We start from the raw sequence: 21,522 nt of genomic DNA on the forward strand, positions 1-21,522 counted from the left end.
AGAAGTGATACACTCTGGGTCACTAGCATTACGACCTTGTACACGAAGCTTTGCTTCTCTATTTAGCGAATAGAAATGATAATTATAACACAATATCTCTAATTGACAAGTTACGCTTAGCAAAGTATAATAGAAGTGATATCTACGTTTAAGTTCAATCAGGATAGTCATTTTCATATTAGTAGTCGAAACTTCGATCCAGATGCCGTAGTTTTTAGTCATTCCTTTCAGAAACTAAAGGGAAGCCTTATTAGAACATAACCTAGAGAATTAGGCATTTCTCTAAGAGCAACGGATGCGTTCGTTACCTGCTTGTTACAAGGAGTAAATACGGTTCGTCATGTTCTGCCAAATTGATTTTACCGAGTGCCGTCCGCCTAAGGGGCCGCGGCACGACTGTAGGGTGCATATATAAGAAGCATCGTTGAAATGAATAATCATAGATTGCCCAACGCGCGCCGTGAAGTTGCTTCCTTCCGCAACCGTTACAGGTAGTACCTGAGCAAGTTCTAAGTAAATGCCATAAAAGAAAGGTTTGCCAGAAGGCCCCTATCAAAAAGTGAGCGTACATAACGGTAAAACGCGAGTCCTTTCGACGTTGTTCCGGAAAAAAGAATTCTATTCAACTCTCGTTGCCATAGAAGATCGTTTTACTTTTGTTTTCTGGCTATATTATTACAGGCGTGTTGGTTAGAAACGCTAATGTATGTAGGCAACGGCACCGATCTACTTGAAGGAACCACTTAGAAGGGAAAAATAATTTTAAAGATTTGTTCGCTTCGGTCCCTCTAAATCTGCACATTGGCAAAATGATTAGTCCTGCGGCAGTATTTCTATATGATTTTCAAATAGTTCTTGAACTTCAATTTAACGCGTATCCCAGGTTCTGAGATTAATGATGATGTTTCTAATCGTGGTCGCTGCTTTTGGGGCCATGGCGACTGCTACGGACGTGGGCACCCCGAAAGAAGTTGATCCTTCAAGTACACCCGTTTCTAAGGAGATCATCGCCAAAGCTCAGAAGCTCGGCAAGGCGAATAACGTCGAGATCAGAAACTACACTGTTAATTCTTCGACAAGGTGAGACTTCACTGTAGATTAATCGAAATCCGAATCGACAGGCTCGATCAGTTTGGGCAGCTATTAGTTTTTAAGACTCGAATTTACTCGGACGTACAGCCCTTTTGTTAGAATCAACATCGATCGTACTTCAGGCAAATTCTTCGTTTGTGTAGACGCTACAGCTGTTTTCATTTACGGCACGTAATAGCTAAACCCAGCATCTACGTTATAAACCAGTTCGGTGAATTCGGTACTAAACTAAGTTATTTTGTTGCCACAGGTACCCCTTGCATCGAGCAGAACTTGTTGTGGATGGCCAGCAGTGTACCATGACAGCCAGCGAAGAGCACCCTGTCAAATTTTTGAAGGGTGATAAAAATTGCATTCTCTGTTGTTAAACTGATATATACCAATGGACAGCGGTAAATATTATAAAATGTTAATAAAACTAACATGGTTTTCCTTATGTATTGATGTGTGTCGTTTTATTAACAATAGACTAATTACAGATCGACCAAAAGCAGATACTCTGACCGTATTTGTCTGGCTCGTCTCTGGCAACAGTGCCTATTGTTTCAAAGAGTCTTTTTAGAAAACAGTTTGTATACAGCTGCATCCCAATTTCAAATATGTCTTTCAATCATCACTAACACAGTTTACGGTATAGACGTTCTCAACTTCCAAACATTTCAGTTTTTAGTAAAGTCATCATCTTCTCTATTTGAAAACATCATTCTAATCGTTGAACAAGTGTCCTGTACTAATCTATAATACAGTAATTTTTTACATGTTGAAACGGTGTCGTAATTCTTGTCTTCGATTCATAATCTACCAAGACAGTTTACTAAGCGTCTTTATTCTTCATCTGGATTTACCTGGGTAGCAGTAGTTCATTATCGGTGCATTACCTCTTTACCAATTTCTCATGGTTAAGCGCCGTTTCTCACTCCAGCAAATTGGTAGGTATGCCCCTTTTCGACCACTGTTATCATCCGCCCTGTGCTTTAATCTGGTGTTTTTGACTTTACCATAGCCCCGGGCTCACTCATCGATTCCGCCCATCTTTTAGCTTGTTTCTAGTTAGTGGCCGTTAGGCACTTAGGCTGAGAAGCTTGCTTTTCAGTGCAGGAAGTAAAAGCGTAATTTTCACAGTTTACATTTCTAGCACAAACTACGGAAAAATAACCGCGTTGGTTTAAATCAATGGGAGTTTCAGGTAACTCTATCGTGCCGATCCGAATATTGTTCATATCGATATTTGACCAACTGATGCCGTAAGAAGCAACGTAGTTTTAGACAACATAAAATCGACCCCGCTATAAGACTTCGTACATCTATTAGAATCGGATACTTATCTCAATCTCTTTGCGACAAACGTTCCTCATGTCTGTTTTTTGTTTTTCATTTAATTCATGTGTATTAACAAATTGTTTTTGTTTTTTCGAACAGAGCATTATTTTGTTCTGGGCGGACAAATATGCTTATGATCTATTACAATGATCTAAACTTCGATAGCAGTCTGTCCCTTTAGATACTAGCCAACATCACTGAATAGGCGAATATACGAATTCAGTATAAATAGGTACTAGTTTTCGTTCTGAATCAGATTTTTATTAATGGGCGCAAAGGTTGATGATCCTGACAAGTTTACCTAACGTGGCCCGCGTGTATTATATTGAATTTCGCAAGAGTAGTTACAGGATGGTTCTTACTAGTGGTGCTCTACTAAGATTATATACACTTTTTTAAAGACTGCTAACTATAAAACCTTCGGCGCGGGAAGCGGCCCTATTGTCAGCGGACGGTTGGCCCATAAGAGCCCATTTATGCTTTGCCATATCTTAGTGGTTGACATTAGCGTAGCGAACAGCTTGTGAGCAATATGTATTCGTGTACGGCAGCAATTGCTATCGACTGCGTTCATTTAAGGCGAGGGCAACATGTAGCGGGAAATGTTGGCTGGAGATTTTCCCGTTGTGGAAAGACTGGACGATGACGCATCTTTAAAAACTCGTTGTATGTAGCTGTCCTAAATCTCGAACAGCGTGGTCCTTAGGGCCGCCTTATTTTATAAATCTAAGTTAAACCTGGATTACCTTGTGATTATAAACTCGTTTTTGAGTCATAGAGACAGTGGCGCATGCATTACATGCACATGAGTGAAATAAGGGAAGGCGGAATTGCAATGAAGAAAAAAAAGAACAAATGTACATACGATCTAAAGAATAAAGGCAAAGTACAAAATAATCACTAATGTATAAGTGTAGCACGAAACGATTGGACAACACTTAGAACAAATTAGAATTAATGAAAGATATTGAACATTTTATGAAACAAACAGAACCTATTCATAATAGTGAATATGTATTGTTTGTTATTGACTATGAAACTACTTTTTAAAAATGGGGAACCGGAACGTTTTTTGCTTTTCGTTTCCTTTTTGGCTGGAAAAAATGAATGCTAATAAATGTTTTGGTTCCAATCGGAGAACGATTATCTCGTCTTGGAAAACGAGTCCGTAGTACTTTCTAAATCTTAGAGAAAAAAAAGTACGATACGTACAGGATATCAGAATATGTGTCTTGGATGCAACACCCATCGTTACACACACTGTCTATTAAAACTCTAAACTTGCGTCGAAATTATAGTCAGCGCTAGCTAGTGTCTTGTAGGAAAAGAAACAAACATAAAGGACATACGTCTAAGGTTTTGTTATTCCAATAAAGAAAGGCTCATGAAATGGAAACTTTGACTAAAATTACATTGGATTTTCTAGTTCCGAACTGCTGTGTTTATGGGGTTTGCGTAAACTAGGTTTTCAAGTAGATAAATATATACAAATCAACCGTATTCAGGTCACTCATTTACCAGTATATTTAAAGCTCTAAAAAATCTACAGGATTTCGAGTTTATGTTAGTGAGATGTATTGAAGCCTTGCGGTCTAGCGATTTTTAAATCATAAATTAATTCCAACACGTTTGCAGATTGAATGTACATTTATTTCCACTTCGATTATTTTTAAGATCTACTGCAGTAGCATTAACTCGAATCGAGTGTGTAGTGGGCTCTAACTTTCAAGTTCATTCCGAGAAAAAATCCCTGGATTAACCCGAGCGATACAGGCTTGATTGAGCCCTATCGATTTCGCGGCAGCTACGATAACTTACTTACTGTCCTTCAATTTATCTCTGTATTGTACTGGCCAGAAATATCATAGGAATTGAGTATTTTAAGATAAATAGTCAAGGTTTAGTGTTTTGCATCGAGACAAGTTAGGCACTATTATCGCTTGCAGAACAAAAAGATCCAGTAACAATATGTATATAACGTCCTCTATTTTAGAATAAAGCATCGTATTCAACTAGCTTCGATCTTAAGGTCGACCTTGCTAATGAAAATTTACCACTTGGGTTGTTGGCACAATTCGAGTCAACATCTGTAACTAGGTCTTATACCTGTAAGCCTTATTTCGAATGGTATTTACGAAAAATTATACTTCTATTGCTTTCGTTCGTTGTAAGCTGAAAAAATCGTTTAATAGTAGTTTCTGAATTGCTTTCCAATAGAAAGTCGATGATAGTATATAAATATTAATCAGGCGATGCCAGCAAAATCTTACTCTCACGTTTTCTATATGGCTCGAGGCAAATCTAGCGGAAGTCTACAGACAGTTTGTTCAGGGAGCTCTGGAGAGCGATATTCCATTAATTCAGGATTGCTCATACGCCCCCGTCAGCGTCTGTACGATAGCGGTTCATAGACCTTTTCTTATTAATGGTATTTACTTTGACTAACAGATAAAGGAAACAGCTCCTAGATTTTTATACATGTTAGAATGCTTGAATATAAGATTAGGACACAAGGTAAAGACAATTGAGCAATTTGCTCAATTGTCTCTACCTTATGCTTCCTATTTAATTAAATGGCTAACGAATTCTAGGCCGGGTTGTGGAAAGGGACTTTTTTTAAGTTCATTGCCAATTTTACTGCGACATATACGCAAGTTAGTACCTGCTATTTTGATCTTGATATATGAACTATTTAACTTAAAGCCTAAGTTATGTCACGCTTCGATGAAATACTTAGATATAATTAAAAACCGCACATTGTAATAGACGATAACTTAGTTGTTTTATTGAGTAATCGGAATGATAATTACGATTATCATCTCGACATCTATTCATTACTTTTTTGTGTTGTTATCCCAACATTTCAACACTTTATTTTACTTATGTTATTCCTCCCTATCTCTTTTTCTATGTATTTCTTCTTTAGCTCAGAAGTCAGGGCCGTGGCCTGTGGTGGCTCGACGCTCGCTGGTTTCACTACCAGATCTATAGCTCATACAGCAATGAACCATGCTGATGAACGTTCCCTTCTCATAAACCTTCATCTGCCTATTCCGAACTTGCGTTCCATTTGCCCTTTTTTTTGCGTTTTTAGCAACTGGTGTCTCCTACAATGCTTAACAAATGAGCAGAAAGCAGTATCAATGACACTAGGCGGCCATCGTTGCGCTGCTATATCAATTAACAGCTTTTTAACGCACCCCTTTGCTTATTCTCTTCCGTTCTGACATTAATTAGTTAATTAAATTTTTTCATATTTTCATTTACACTTGCTAAATGTGCATTTTCGGCTAGACGTGTTATTCGACGGGCGTCAATGATTTATTTTCGTCTGCTCAAGTGGATGTCTATAAAATGGCTTTATTTAGTTTGCCAGACGCTTATTATCATCGTTGCTTATGGCTTGATTCGACCATTCCCCAACGAACCACCAATCGAGTGCCTCGAAATCGTCTGAGAATCGGCATCTTCTTCGAAATTCTAACTTATACTTTCTTTACATCGAACAAATTGTGTAGTATAATTAATGTTGTTAAAATAGTTTGTCCATACTTTACTTAAGACTCTTAGAGATATGTTGTTTATGTATTAACCGTTACGTCTCTGTAGCGTTACGATTTACCTAGTGATTCCATCCTCCTTTCGCTCCTTGTTACGTCTATACACCGTCAATAGCACTTAATCACTATACTTTATTGATTATTGTTACATATTTGTCGTTATTGTTATTTTTCTTATGAGTACTAGCATTCCCTATTCTATTCCGTTGGTGGGCAAAATACTCACACGATGATGGGTCTGTGATAGCTGCTTTACCCGCGATTTATCTACCCTGGCCAGTACCCTGCCTTTCTTTAGAGCCCCGTATTCAGTGTTCTATTCTAAACGATATGTTTATCGTGCAGCAATGGCGCCCTACACATCGGCTCTCCCTAGTTTCTTCTTTCTTCCCTCAGCTAAGATTGCCCTCGGTCATTGTTTCTTTTATACAACGACATTAAATCATCGTTAGGAAAAATGCACGGCTACACGTTGGACTTACGTAAAAAGTGACGTGTCAATATGCATATCAAAACGTATTCACGCAATTACTTGTCTCGTAATATGCCCACATCGAACATTCGCTGGACAAACCCTTTGCCTTAAGTTAAGTTAACCCTTAAGTCTCTCTGTATATTGACGTTAAGCAAATATTAAGCCCCTATGTCTTTTCAATTGGAACATAAACTAATTGAGATGAGCTCCTCTCGTATTGCTTCGGAACGTATTAAGAAGCCTTTCGCTCCGATGTATAGAGGATTAAACTGAAGTTCCATATAGAAAGCCGTTCGAATCTATCACGGCAAATTGGATAATTGTTGTCTCCAGACGTCTTCGTAGATGGCATATCTATCAAGGAAATTCTCCCGTGCAGACCAAATCCTAACCCTGATCTGGTTACTAAATTATTTCGAATTAAATAATTATTTCGAATAGAAAACTTTATATGTTCAAGCATGCGCCATATTTTTTATGTCAAGTTCAATTTCAGCACAGTTGTTCTCTCTGGATCGAACGATTTTTCCTAACTATATCAGTTTCTATGGTGTGATTAGTTGATATGCTCACATGTCAACAGAGCCCCCTCATTCGGAGCCTCATCATACAACGGTATCGCCATAGAAAAACACTCCGAACCTCTTTTCTACAAACCTGACAGGTCGAATGCGAGCTGCACCTCACTTTACGTTTTTATTAATAGCAACCGATCATGTGGCCCTTCGTTAACAACTGCCCGCCTTCTGACACGCTTAATTAACAGTTACATGTTACAGAAGCCCCTTTTGCATAGTACATGTAATATATTATAACCTATAGACATATCTTTCTCACTCAAGGAAAATGCGTCGGCAGTACGCTTAGTTCCAAAAACACTGCGCTTATGTTTTTCTAATGAAAATTGCCGAACGTATAGCTTTAAATGATGGCAATACGTGATTATCGATAATTATTTAAAAAGCGCCTCTAATTGTTGAACATTATACCGTCATGGGTTTGTTGATTTACGTCATATTCGTTAGTAAAAATAAAAATAACTTGTAATAAAAAATAACTTGTAATATCCAATCGCAGCTTGTCTGTAAGCATATAACTCTTTCTTAATTAAACGAATTAAAACGCTTAAATGAATGTGAGCGATAAAAAAATTATTATAATTTACAAAATCGAAGTAACCTTGTAAATGTGTATTTGACAAAAGCTATCTTTAATAGCGGTAAGTTAATTAAATAATGGAACTTGGAATAATAATGATGAAAAATCTAGTACATCGCAAATACCGAATGAACTGAATCCAGTTGACACTTGTGCAGCCCGCGCTAAATATTCGAAATAATTCCTTCTGAAACATTCGTTCCCATTTTATTTCTTATCGTATCATTAATAGTAATGTGCATTCCGAAACTTGCTAAAGGATTTCAACTACTTTGTACAATTGTTGTCTTTCCATGTTAACGCAGCATCGCAGCCCCTCCTGAGTTATTAAAATTTGTAATAATGTATCATTTTTGTCGCGCTCATTCAGTTGTTAGCGACTCCTTGGCGTCTCGTTAACCTATATAATATGGGCATCCATACGTATTAAGTCGGCTGTATTTATAAAGTTTCTGTTGCGTCTAGTGTGCATGTCGCGCTAATCGCAGATATGAAATGGCTTCGTCTTCGAGGCAGAGAGAAGTTTTATTCCTGTGAGAATTCAGGTGTCATCCAGCAGCAGCGTCAACGTGTAGCTGCACTCGTTTCAGCGCTTCTATATTAGACGTGTCATAGGTTAGGTTATCTATTGATGGGCATTAACCTTGCCGATTTCATATTATTCACACATCTATTACCATTATTGTCTTCTTCTGTTCATCCAGTACTTAATCAGGCTGATTTCAGTGAGTGAGCATGGTACTATCTCATCGATATTTAATCAAGTTGTATTTACTTATCTCTGTTCATATATATATATATATAATCGTTTTACAGGTTTCACAGTACGTTCTTCATTAGAGTCTTGGCGATCATAGTTGTTGTCTTTGTCCTATAATAATAATAATAATAATAATAATAACAATATATAGCAGTGGTTCTTCCGGTCGAATCTTTGTCTCTATCGTAATAAATGAGTTATCAAAACGGGTTTGACTAGAAGATGGACCTTACTAACACCTTGGAGCCGCTGTCCTGTTCTACTCTATTCTCGTTTACCTGCATTAATCAACTACTCTATACACAATTCCAGTTTCAGTTTACCGCTCTCGTGCAACGTCATCTACCACCCCCTACCTATACATTCGTCTACCGTTGTCCGTGTTTTATTCGTTCTTCTCATATATATATATATATATATATATATATATATATATATATATATATATATATAACGAATGTAGTTGCTCTTTTCTTTTGCTCTCTCTATCAGTAGCGGAGCGCAGTTCTATAAACTCGCTCTGGTTTGCTGTACTTTCTTTGAACGGAACACGAATGTATGAAAATGACACTACGATGATCGTGGCTGATGCCATTAGAAGCAGACGTAGCGGCGCTAATGCAAGCTTTCAGGGTTTGCCTCGTCGGCCACGACGAATAGGAGCCAGCCTTTGGCAACGCCTTCGATAAAAAGCAGCGCGGGCTTGCCAGGCTGCATAGGTCTTCACCCTCGTTTGGCCTGTGACTCGATGGTAATGACATGACAACAGCATCGCTCTCGGACGAACCTTCCTTATCGCAAACGAACGATTCGTCGACCCCCGTCTCGACGCCGGCGTCCTCGTCATCTAGCGACCAACTCCACTTCGATCCCGCACTGGATCGCATCTCAGACCACCCCTCGGATGATGTATCAGAGATGGTGGCCGTACTCCCCTTACAGTCGTTATCATGGCTGTCGTTAGTATTATTGCTGGTAATTATAGTGGTATTGCAGTGATGATGCTGGTGGTGATTATAGCAAAGCTTACTTGCTTTGTTACAACTATCGCGGTTCGTGGACCGTATGATTGATGAGTGATTACAAATACTACTGCTGCTAGTGCTTTGCTCATCCGCAACGTCACGATCGGACTCACACAGCCAAGGTGAGTGGCTCACGCCGGATCGATGCCCGCACCATACTCGAGTGGCATTCGAACTATTTGAACTAATATTTGTTGATGACTGTTGATGGCAGAAATGGTTATAATATTGTCCGCTGTAATAGGTTCGCGGTGACCACGATCGTCCTGACAGCATCGATTTGGCACTACTGTGATATCTAGGCGTCGGAGTAGCGTTCTGTCGTCGGAATGACCACTGGCTATGACGTTCGTGGTCGTGATGACATAACAGCTGCTGCTGCTGCAGCCGTCGGAGCTGTCCGTCCTCTCCTCGATGTCTCGGCGAAGCTTGATGTCAGACGATGTCGTGAAGACATACGTCGGCACATGGAGCGAGCGGCGTCTGGGAATCAGCGTCGGACTGTACACTCTCGAATCGGCCGTTCGAATTGTGATGGTGAGTGTTATTAACATTGTTTATCACCCCATCAACGTTCGTCTGTTCGTGTTCAGCGTCGGCCATATCGACTTCGGTTTCCGGATGTGTATCCGTCGTCGATATTAGATCCCAGACTCCGCTATCCCCTCGTCATCTGAAATTCGCATTTCTTAAGCGACGTCAAAATTCTGCTGAGGCTTGTGCGAGCGACAATTATAACAATACATGCATGCATACAGGCATTTATGGAAGAGCCGGAAACGGTGAGTGTGGTGCAGTTCTAGGGTTACTGTATTAGAGGATTAAAGTTAATCATAATGAAAACGACAAACTTAGGATTCGGCGTTGAACTTGAGTGGATCTGACAAAGTTTCCTATATAAAGTTGCATAGTTTGACTAGATAAAAATTCAGAGTGCTGAATTGGTGTCGTCGTGTAAAAATACCAAATAAGCGTATGAACGTAATGGAAAAATGGCGAAACTAAAGAAAAAGTCCAGCAGGCCGTCAATGTCCGGAACCGGGTCGGGGCGTAATGCAGGCATCTCTGGTGGATCAAGCGTAGGAGATTGCTATCGAAGGCTTGGGCACTCAGCAGCATTATTATGCATTGCAGCAGGAGAGCTGGGTCGTTTGTGAAGTGGATGTCAGAAATTTAAACAAAACCCACCCGGGATCGACGATCAATACTGTCGACTTGGTCTCGTCGGAATCTGAGTCGTCCTTGAGTTTTGTCACTGATCAGTTCATCACCAATCGATCCAGCGTCACCGATTTCATGATCAGTGCCGCGCGTCATTAACGTTCCAGCAGCATTGGTATATTTCAAGATAATATTTAATGTATTTATCCGTTACGTTTAGCATTGTCGCCAAGGCCACTATTTTATAAGATGCCGTCCTTCTCTAGTTTATATTCGCATATCCGTACTGCGATTCATTGTCAATAAACATATTGACAAAAGCAACGGTGACGCAGTAAAGAGTTGTACCGTAAGCGCCTGACCGGCTTGAAATCTATCAAATGTCTTGTTCGTGTGTTTCATCAAATCTGTTTGTTAAAACATTAAATTAATCATCTTTAAAGTATAGAAAACCTGCGGAAATTTTTCGTAAAGCAGTCGTAGAGTTCAACGAAGATTTTTCAACTAGATACTGCCTCCATATTGCAGCTTTGATTTAAACTACAATTTCTAGAATTTTATTAGAATATTAGAACAGGTGTTGTCCTATAGAGTGTCTATGATTTACGCACCCAATAGAACACTGTGCCTTCGGAAAGGTTGATACCAGAAATGGAAGAAAAAGTTATTGTGATGAATGATTGCTGATCTGCTCAAGCCTACCTTCGAACGCGCTGTTGTCATGTATTTCTCGATGATCATGTAGCATGCGATGCAGGTCATCAGCGGTGGCCTGATGTTGTAGCAGGCCTGACGAAGGCGTTATAGTGTCAAGAACGCACATGAGACACTGGTGTATGCAAATATATTGCTGTTCATTTTGTACCATCCACACACGATCTTTGCGCATTTCGAAAACGATGCCGAAAATGTCCACGACGTCGAGTTTACGCATCGATTGCAGAATTCGGTCGAGCGCGATAAAGGTACCCGAACGGCCTACACCAGCTGAGCAGTGAACCACAATAGGCTTGTTGTCCGGGATTACCTGGAAGATCAGATCATCACAAACGATCAGAGGCAAAAAACGTTTAGATTAACCTCCGTTGGTCAAATTCTACTGGTATGCAGTACCCGGGACAGAATAGAATTGTTAACTAAAATGAATATTTCCACCATAATAGATAGTGTTTATGATTGAAATCTATGTTCGTTGTATAAGGTAGCTGCGCGGTAAACAGCCAATATTTGGGACGCAGCTTTTGTTCTCTCGTTACTTTTTACTCATTAATTATATTTCGATAACGGGACGGGCTAATGGGTTGCGCGTTTTTTTTTTTTGGTTTACTAACCCTTTCTCGGAACGTCCGGACAAATCTGACGAGCGTCTGCGGGGGATCAGGAACACCGAAATCTGGCCAGGTAGTGAAATGGAAATGTTTCACAATACGTGACTGGTCTCCGCGTGAAACTTTTAGCTCGCAAATTGTCCAGTCGGGGTATTGTGATTCTGTCAGAATTGTCACCTGGATGTCGCCGTAGTAAACCTTCGAACACGTAGATCGAACATGGCAATAAAAACGTGAACTAGAGAAGTTTAGAAAATAATAATAATGAACGATAATTAGTTTCAGTACCGTTTTTGTATAAGAAAGTGAACACTCACAGGCTGCATGTCAAAGGGCCAATAGTGGTCACACTTCTCCCTGCCTTTTTCTACGCAACGCGTTAACATGACGATCGCTCGGCAATTCTGCTCCCAGACCATACGCCAAAAATCGTCGCGTGTTGAATGTAATGGACCCTGAGTTACGATAAACTCTCTAGGCGAATTGTAGCCCGGAATATAGTTGGCGTTGATATAATCCGAGCCTTCCTCGTCATCAGTAGGCAACAATTTCACTCGCGAATGATCGTACGGCAGGATATTGGTGAAGCGGTTCTTTGGCCTATTTACGGGTAAATCAGCGGCCGTGCAGGGCCGATCACGTCCGACGTGCTTCAGTAATTCAAACTCCTCCGAGAATCTGAAATCTGAGTCGGCGCTCATGATTCGGTAATGCTCAGCAAAATGGGCCAACTTGACCGGCCGTGAGGTGATCACCTCGACTTCGGGAAGATTCAGCCCAGCTCCAGTTCCGCCGTGCTGGTCGCTGTGCCTATAAAACACGCTATCGCTTAGTTGACGTTAGTCGGGATACAACACCCAGAAAATTTAGTCTTTTTATCAATGGGCGAACACGCACTTCTCTACGCATAGAAAGAAGGAAGATTGTGAAATTTTAACTAGCAGTACGATGTCATTGATCGTTCATGTTTGTTCATATAGGATCCAATTCTAGAAAGGTATGATAGCACTGGCAGCAGTCATATGATGTTTTTCAGTTATAATACAAATACTGTTGTCAAATCATTCATAACTGCTCTAGTTGTTTGAAGAGTTGTTCGAGATGTGAATAGAATATTTATAATATACAATACGTTTTCAGTTGTTTCAGCCATATTTGATTGTGGGTTTGGTGGAACTTGATGCCAGTCCGGCCCTGTATCTTACCTGTGCGTGTTTGGGTCATTTTTAAGAGGTGGTTTCGAATTGAATGGTGCCATCCGTCGTTTTCGTAGAACTAATAGTATAAGCGCAATGCATACAAGCACAGTAAGCGGTATGAAAATGCCAGCTATCAGCGAAGAATTATCCGGATCGGTTTGTATAGCATAAGACCAAGTGGTGTCGGTGAATTTATCAGGCCCGGTGAAAGCGCGTAACTTTATGCGATACTGGCTACCAGGCTTCAGCGGTCCGTTGCAATAGATTGATGTTCGTTGACGCGTCTTATCCGTGCAATCTTCTGTCCCAATAATAAAATCCTCTGTTGTTATCGTCCCATTGAAAGGATAGTACGGTTCCATAACTTGATATGGTGGCCAGTACGTAAAGCCCTGAACATCATTCCACGAGGGCATCGGGTTCTGTGAGGGGGCTATACTGTCATCCTCAGCAACAATGAGTGTATAAGCCAAAACAGGACCGTTTGTGTTCTGGAAGTAGTTCTTACGGAAAAGGACACGAATCGAGGTGGCCGTATGCGACACGAGTGTCGGATAAACAGAATCCGAAGGTTTGGGCGGCGCCCATATCGGCATTGTTTCCTCCCAGTGGGCCTTTCCACCAGGCCCAATCTTTGTGTGGGCCTGTATTTCGAACACGTACGTTTTGCCGGGCACGAGGTTACTGATCGTACCGTTGGTAATATTCGGAGGAAATGTATTGTACTTGTCGCTGTACGAATTGCCTTTCAAGTAGTATAAAATCTTGTACCCAGTTAGAACACCGTTCTGCTCTGACGATGGCAGCGACCATTCAAGCGTTAACTGCGATGGGCGCACGTCGATCGGGCGGAAATAATGCACCTTTCCGGGTACACTTTCCAGACTCTGGAATGTCTGCGACATCGGCAGACTCCGACGGACGGTCGACGTCTCGTAGCCCGACACGACGGTAACAACGAACGTATAGTTATGATGCGGCTTTAAATTCAGGTACGTTATTGACTCGATCAGCGTGAAGTTGTGCACTAGGTTGCCCTGATGGTCGAGGTATTGGACCTCGTAGCCGTCACGATCTCCCGAACCGGGAATTGCATCTCCAGAATGCTCCCATGTTAGAGAGATCTCCGTGTCGGTCACCGTCAAAGCACGGATAGACTTCACTGGATCGGGGTCTGAGAAGTATGAAAAAGTCGAAAATATTAGGATCATATGTGGTGAATGACTAATTTTCCATGTAATTGAATGCTAGCTAGGTTCGATAGTGTCATGCTTGGCCAGGCATAGTGCTGGCACAAGCCATGGGTTACTGAATCCAAGGGCACTTCAGTTATCCACACAGGACATCTTCAGCAATTAAGTATTGTATAATGAAAAGCGTACTTACATAGTCGAGTATGCCTATAAATGGGAACGCTAGATACTCCACCAGACACAGTCCAAATGGAGATATTGTAGAGGTGGCCGGGGATAAGGTTATCGAATACCACTAGCCGATTAGTGTCGTTAAAAAGCTTCTCTTGCGCTGGCGGCACCGGAAAATCGCCCGTTGAGCTTAGCAACTGGAAGCGATAGCGGTCAAAAACAACGTTCCGAACTGGGGTCGGCGTGTATTTGATGCCAAGCGTTTTCGTTAGATGTTCGTCGATTACGATGTTAATCACCGAATCAATAACGGGCATCGTACGAGTCTCGACGCCAACGCCCTCGCTCCGCAGCGAATGGCTGAGCATTTGCGGTGGACCAACACATATATCGAAATAAAAGTAGCAGTGGACAGTAATTGGTTAATTGAGTAACCGTCTGCAGACGATATCCGATAGAATCGGTATACTCGTATACAATGCGTCGTCGCTGTCAGTGTATTTACAACAGTATTTCTTTTTTATATTTCCATAGAGCAAAATGTATTTGTGGAAACATTGAACCTGAAACAAATATCTCATTAGCAACAAATACCTGACGGAGTAGAGGCGGAAGCTATATAACTCGCCGGGTTTGAGGTTTTCTATAGCTACGGAAACCGGCTCCCCCACAAGGGTTCGGTTAGCAGGAAACTGATGCGAGTTATGGGCTAATGGGTCTCGCACGGGATTGTAGACTACGATATAGTAGTCGATTCGGCCAGAAGGACGTGCCCAGCTGAACGTCACGTTCTTACTATCTACATAATGCTTCACATCTGTTAAGGCGTTCGGATCTGAAGTCAGCATGCATGGATATACGTTAGAAGGTCTGTCATTACTGCAGATAGAGATTTGTAGGAATAATGCATTATGTTTAATAGATACATTTAGTAACTAAAATGTGATGTTTATTACTATTGTATTGTGCGATTTTCGACCGACATCAATTATACAGTGAAAAATATAGCGCAAAAGTTTAAAATATTTCTGCTATTATTAATTTTCGTACTGGATAATAAGTGTTTTGCAGAAATGTGTACGCCTTGATAGAGCTTTTGTGGTGACTTTTACCGTAACATATCTGTATGCCATACATGAACGCTAGTTAAAGGTACTAATAAGACAGTTGAGGTTCGACGAAGTACTCACACATAGTTTGTTCGATGACGGGCGAGTTCTGACTTTCCGCCTTGTTATTGACAGCACTTACTCTCACAGAGTATTTTTCACCTGCTACAAGATCGTTCATTTCGTATGTGGTGCTATTTACGATACCAAGTTCCTTCCACGTCTCCGACGATGAGGCTCGTATCATGATTGTATAGTGATCGACAATTGAGTTCACGGGAGAAATCCACGTAAGGATCATCGACGTATTTGAAGCTTTCGTCACGAGCAGATTGTTTGGCGGACGCGGTACTAGATACGCAAAACCCGGTCCGAGCAATCAAAAAACAATATGCGGGGAATATGGATTTTACTCATTAGGCTTATCGATTGGCTAAGACAACAAATTTTTCCTTAAAATAGACGGTGATAACTGTGCGATTAAACAGGTCATAGCGGACTGGTATTGGGGTGGGGGGGGGGGTCTCGACAAAAGTGTGGCATCTAAAACCATACTGGCGGCTAAAAGTAATGTTTTACCAAAGCTAGATGTAACATTTATTTCACGATCGGTTTTTTCTTCCCATTGTCAGGCGGTGAGAGGAATAGCGCTCTGGGAGATGCATACAGAAACATGATTGAGCGTTTAACTAAAACATCAAAGGACAGAAAAACTCAGAGATGCTAAATAGAGGATTAAAGATAAATGTTTTAGACTAAAAAAAGAGATTGATAGAAAGGAGTTTATTGTGCTAGGAAGCGCTGGGTACATAGCAAAAATTAGAAATGTCTGATAGGCTTCACTGAGCCGATTTGTTTAGCAACTAGTCTGAACTATATCTAATAATTTATGAAAAATCTGAATTGAAATTAATTACAGTGAATTTTTCAATTTGGCTCAACGTTTTCATCCTTCAGTTCTACATCTTTACAGGTATGGAGACATACGCCAGTCGTACGAGATTACCAGGGGACCCGCGCAGGACAAGACGATCAAATATTAACAGAGGTAGTAAAGCCACACCTTAACAAGCATAGCAAAAGCATCTGCCAAGAAGATCTGTTTACTTGAAATTCGTTTGCCATTTTTCAAGTTAGCGCCTTCCTGATGCGCATGCTCGCCAATCATCGAAGGTTACAGATATCTGCTTCGTCAGATTATCTTTCCACTAAATCGTATATCAGACCCAAAAGGTTTTGCTATAGTTTATGATCCCAATTACCAGCTTTCCGTAGGCCTAAATGATCAAGACCCTCCACATATAGTGAATCGCCACGTTTAACGTTGATGAAGGGGAACGTAGTAAGTACATCATAACAAAAGCTACAGGGACGTAATGTATAGGGATGGGACGAAACACACTGGCTCATGTGTGGCAAAGTGACCTAACTTCGACGTTTGTGGAAAAAAATACTAGTATGATAAGCACGCATATTTTATTTCGGAAAACGCCAACTTTATTATATAGCCAGTCTCGAGTGTTTTCTTTGATATAGGTAGATCCAATAGTCAAATGTTTGTTGTTGCTTTAATCTATCGATAGCCTCCTTTGCACAAGGACTCAGGATAGCAATGGAGGTCAGAATTGCAACGTGAAGCTGGGGCTCTCACACAGCCATCGTTATGAATAGCTTGGGAGAACGTCAAACGAGTTCAAGAATTGGTAGCGTCTAGTGTAAGAGACGATGGCAAGCAGTAGCTCAACTAGGGAATAAAATTTGATAAAAGCAAAGGGAAGCTACATACGTTCCTCTTTCAAGGGAACAAAACCCATGTCTGTTGAATCTTCTCTCGAAAACAATGATCGATGCGTTTTGTGTGGATAGTATAACTCACTAGAAGATGAAAGTGGCGAATGAGACACGTCCAGGGCGGGCGGGGGGGGGGGGGAGGAAACGCTGATATACAAAATTGCTCGAAACGGAAAGGGACGGAATTCTAAGTTAAAGGAAAACGAAGGCTTGCGAGAATCAGAACATACAAAATTATTATAGACAGAAAATTCATTTCATTCGTCACAGTCTACACGCTACGAGTAACATAAGAATTACCTTTGTTTTTTGACCCTTTAATTTGACCAAGCAGATTGAAGCCTTCAGAATTCGACTCTCCGGAAGGAAGCATGCGCGTTAACAGTGTTAGATTAGATTATATTAATTAATGTGTAGAAATGAAGTACAGGCATTTAGTTATCGATGTTTAGAGGCAGAAAAGCATATTTATGCCCTGAGGAGAGTTAAATAACTAAAATCAATGGGTAGATTTTTTCCGGCATTTTGAAAGAGGCGAAAAGAACACGGAAGGGCCATGCATGGATCAAAAAGTCGAAAATGAACTCTAGGCAACAGATGTCAAAGGTATATTGTACTAGAATATATCGATAATCAACACGAAATGCCATGGAAAACAAAAAGGATTTTTAGTGCAGTCGCAGCTGTATACAATCTATTATACTGGTTAGCATAGAAGATGGTACCAGACGCATTAACCGAGATCGATGTAGACGAAGTTCAGCTTATATATAGGGTTTTTTTTAAATAATTTGTATATATATATATGAGTTTAAGGAGAGAGCATATTTTAACCGAGTCGAAATTCCGAAGCAAACACGGTTGATTTCTACTTTCGGCTTTAAAGGTTAATTCTTATATTACGTATTCGACTTTCGTCTGCTAGGCCTTGGTAATTATTACACACATAATAGCATATACCTATATATATATTTTTAAATATAATAAAACATATTGTTAGACACCATATATACGCACAAGCACGTATATATTAGGTTCAGTTAGTCTAAATATATTATAAGTTAATTACCTTCTAGATTTAAGAAAAGCCTTATATAGTAGCATTCTATGTGAAGTCAATCGGATTGAAATAACAGTTCACACGCAGCCTAACGTATACAGCTCTTTTAACGTTCGCATGGTTGCGCAATACGCAATCACAGAAAATCATATGCTCCTATAAATATACATAAGACATACAAGGTAACCCGTTACTCTGGGCCTAGTGCCTTGTCAGGCACTGAAAAAAAGCGAAGAAAAACGTAATATGTGTATTTTTTCGTGATATTTCTTGGTATCGTTTTCTCATTTACCTCCAGCTGGATACTACGGACACTTCATCTAAACGAAGACATTATTTTTATGCAAATGTACTCGACCTCTCCCCGATGAGTGCGTAGTGAAGTTTGTACGCAGTATATATTCAAAGCGGTTCGCGGGAGAACAAAATGCTTGCACGCGATCATTTACCTTGTTAACGCTTTGTATGCTTGATGCTAGCTGGTAAAGAAGTCTCTATTGGAAATTGGCATACATGCAGCCCCCACAGACAACAGAATGTCTAGCGAATTTGTTCAATCCCAGCTGTTACCGCTTGTAAAGACGATCCAAAATTGTATGCAAAATTATGTAAAAATACGTGATTATCGACAACGTTATTTTAAGAAGTTTCCGTTTAGGTGGCGATTTACAACGATAGAAAGCGATTGGTAGAACAATATGACACAAATCGATTTAGGAGACGATTACTAAGCAATAAAAAACAAAACGGTCGACCATGAAAATCTAAAGCGGTGACGCAATTCATGCAAAATAAAGGATGCTTATTAGCAAGCTACGTGCTATCGATTTTTATCAAAATATTGAAAAATACATTTCAGTAATTTCCTATGGCATCATTCTAGCTGTACGGTATTAGGGTATAATTACGACCGGCCTATTAAGGGAGAATACGCACCGACAGTGTGAAAGTACGAGTGGGGTTCGGACCAAAGACCGTGTGAAATAGCGGACACCTTAATCTGGTAGCCCGCACCTGGGTATAGATTTTTAAGTACAAGCCAATTTTGCTTCGTCGTCTCCTGACGCTGTTCCTTCGTATCATTTCGTGTGTAAACCTATCATAAAACAACAAGGAAGCAGTTGCTTAATCGTTAATTTTACATTTATAGCAAAAACAAAATGTATTAGGGGGGAAATTTAGAAAAATGTGCAAATTATGTGAAAAAAATACAAATTGTCCCACATAATGGACCGTAGATTATTTATTAGAGCGCATAGTACGCGTTTGTCGAGTAAGTGCTTACCGGTTTATTTGAACCTGCAGATGTTCACAAAGAAAATCTAAAGCTTACTTCTAAGTGTTTAAGGCTACCTTAACGAACGATATATATATATATAGGTTTTTCCGAACAATTCAATTGTTAATCATTTAGAATATTGGTAATGAAATAAACAGTGTAGCCGCACTTCGAGCTAGCGCTAAAAATCGTAGTATAATTGTTTCGTATCAAAGCGTAACAAAACGGCAGATTATGTTGGAAAAAACTTACCACAACAAACGAATCTTGTCGACTGGTGACGTCGGACTTCCACGAGATATTGAGAAAACCACCAGGACCGCTCAAAGGCTCTAGGGACTCGATGACAGGAGGCGATGGTCCTGAAAGCAATCAAGCTCAAGATGCTATGGCCACTAGCGCCAATTCGACTGATTCGTTCATGCAGTACGCATTCATAGGCGGGAACGGGGGGCAAAAACCGATCTAGAGAAGCATCGAACTATTTTCCACAGCAAAAGCGTTACTGGCTCGCAAGATGTTCACTGTGACACTGTAGTTTGTGACGATTGAGCAGACAGAACGATGACTAGCAAAAAAAAAATCTAGGAATTGATACTCGGAAAATTTATAACATGAAGACTCAATTTCGCTAATTCGCAGTGTACCTAACTGCAGTGTGACATCTGAACGGATTGAGCATGTTACTGTTATAACCTACGGCTGCCTGTATGATTCGATAGCAGTAACATCATATGAAACTGCGGTCTAATGTACTCTCTTAACTAACAGGACATATTGAATAGATCTAAATTAGAATTAGTTTAGTACCATATTCATAAATAAACAAGAAGAGCAAAGAGCTCGCAAGGGTCAAGTGGGAATCATCATTCTGTTTACTGTGCCCAATACATAGCTGGTTTCAATGATGGGTTTACTGCAGAAGAAAAATGCATTGATCGAGCTTATTTTAAAAACAGCGTACTATATTAGAGGAAAACATCGAGCAAATTGTTAAGCATAGCTGTTTAATAGTATAGTGACCTATCAGCTACAATAATTGCGCCAAATGCTCCACAGGAGGCAAGTAATAAATCCTACATTGCTACATACCTGCTCTGATTTTACGAAATGATCATAGGTATATATTATCGTATAACGCTTATTTAGTCGAGTTCGTAACCGTTGATATATACACATATATACATGTATATATTCTGATTAACATTGACGAAGTTCATGTGGCAGCTAAAAGTTTGGCAAGCCCTGCTCAAATATCTGGGTCTGAAACTGGTTAGTACTCACGTGTGGCCTGATAAACAGTGAATGGTTCGCTTTCCATTCCTCGACTGACGGCAGTCACCGACAGAGAATAGTTGCGTCCTCGCAGGAGATCGTGAAGAAGAAACGATGTGTTCGTAACGATCTGTACATTATCACTTTGATAGTTCTCGAGCTCATTATAGCGCACCTTGTAACTATCCTGAGTTGAATTTCTAGCCGGCGTCCACTCCAAGAAAATCTCTCCGGACTCCTTTGCCGTCCCATTTACGGATAAAACCGACAGCGGTCCTGTTCCATTGCATCGAAAAAGATTAGTTCAGATAGTCCTCCGGGTATGTATATACACACATATGTATATATATATACTCACAGTAAACATTATAAAACTTGCTGATCACTGCTAACTAATAGAGCTCTCATGGGAGCTGACAATGCGCTGTACAACTGCAATGTATTGCTTGAGTGAATGATTTCTATTTCAAGAAGAACGCAATCACTCTCCTACATAATGTTTGCTCTATATATATATATATATATATATATATATATGGACAACACGAAAATATTTTTAATACCAT

The 21,522-nt window shown here is 40.2% G+C and overlaps 2 protein-coding genes and 1 long non-coding RNA gene across 13 annotated transcripts in view; 2 read left to right on the top strand and 1 right to left on the bottom strand.

The window, feature by feature from the left end:
* The first annotated feature begins 333 nt into the window (after positions 1–333).
* LOC111251502 (uncharacterized) lies at positions 334–1,532 on the top strand. The gene is made up of 3 exons (XM_086991570.1): positions 334–491; positions 884–1,080; positions 1,343–1,532. The coding sequence occupies exons 2-3, from the start codon at positions 896–898 to the stop codon at positions 1,458–1,460; spliced, it is 303 nt and encodes a 100-aa protein (XP_086847696.1). The 5' UTR covers positions 334–491; positions 884–895; the 3' UTR covers positions 1,461–1,532.
* Positions 1,533–5,169: 3,637 nt separating this feature from the next.
* Positions 5,170–21,522, bottom strand: part of Ptp10D (Protein tyrosine phosphatase 10D) — a 177,378-nt gene continuing 161,025 nt past the window's right edge. For 3 of the 10 annotated variants that reach the window (XM_022805994.2, XM_086991561.1, XM_022805996.2), the window contains exons 8-18: positions 20,966–21,232; positions 19,934–20,043; positions 19,339–19,498; positions 15,633–15,902; positions 15,037–15,277; positions 14,465–14,802; positions 13,085–14,252; positions 12,197–12,701; positions 11,883–12,077; positions 11,254–11,578; positions 5,170–10,645 (exon numbers count right to left, since the gene is read on the bottom strand). In XM_022805994.2, the coding sequence (XP_022661729.1) occupies positions 10,512–10,645; positions 11,254–11,578; positions 11,883–12,077; positions 12,197–12,701; positions 13,085–14,252; positions 14,465–14,802; positions 15,037–15,277; positions 15,633–15,902; positions 19,339–19,498; positions 19,934–20,043; positions 20,966–21,232 (3,713 nt within the window). In that variant the 3' untranslated portion in view covers positions 5,170–10,511. Of the gene's footprint in view, positions 10,646–11,253; positions 11,579–11,882; positions 12,118–12,196; positions 12,702–13,084; positions 14,253–14,464; positions 14,803–15,036; positions 15,278–15,632; positions 15,903–19,338; positions 19,499–19,933; positions 20,044–20,965; positions 21,233–21,522 lie in introns of those variants that run through there. The other 7 variants (XM_022805998.2, XM_086991562.1, XM_022806001.2 and 4 more) reach the window with 7 other exon arrangements.
* Positions 10,035–19,218, top strand: LOC147755313 (uncharacterized). Of its 2 annotated transcripts, none has more exons than XR_015329359.1 (3): positions 10,035–10,172; positions 16,525–16,599; positions 17,677–19,218. It is a non-coding gene; the product is annotated as an uncharacterized LOC147755313 (long non-coding RNA). The 2 variants fall into 2 exon arrangements; XR_015329358.1 differs by having other exon boundaries at positions 10,059–10,172; positions 16,509–16,599.

This window comes from Varroa destructor, unplaced genomic scaffold (assembly GCF_002443255.2).
Source record: "Varroa destructor unplaced genomic scaffold, Vdes_3.0 BEIS01000005.1, whole genome shotgun sequence".
NCBI lineage: Eukaryota > Metazoa > Arthropoda > Arachnida > Mesostigmata > Varroidae > Varroa > Varroa destructor.

What these genes read in the sequence shown, in the direction of transcription:
- LOC111251502 (XM_086991570.1), top strand. Translation starts at nt 896, where the DNA reads ATGATGATGTTTCTAATCGTGGTCGCTGCTTTTGGGGCCATGGCGACT. An exon ending in ACTGTTAATTCTTCGACAAG is followed by an intron (nt 1,081 to 1,342) that starts GTGAGACTTCAC and finishes TTGTTGCCACAG; the next exon opens with GTACCCCTTGCATCGAGCAG.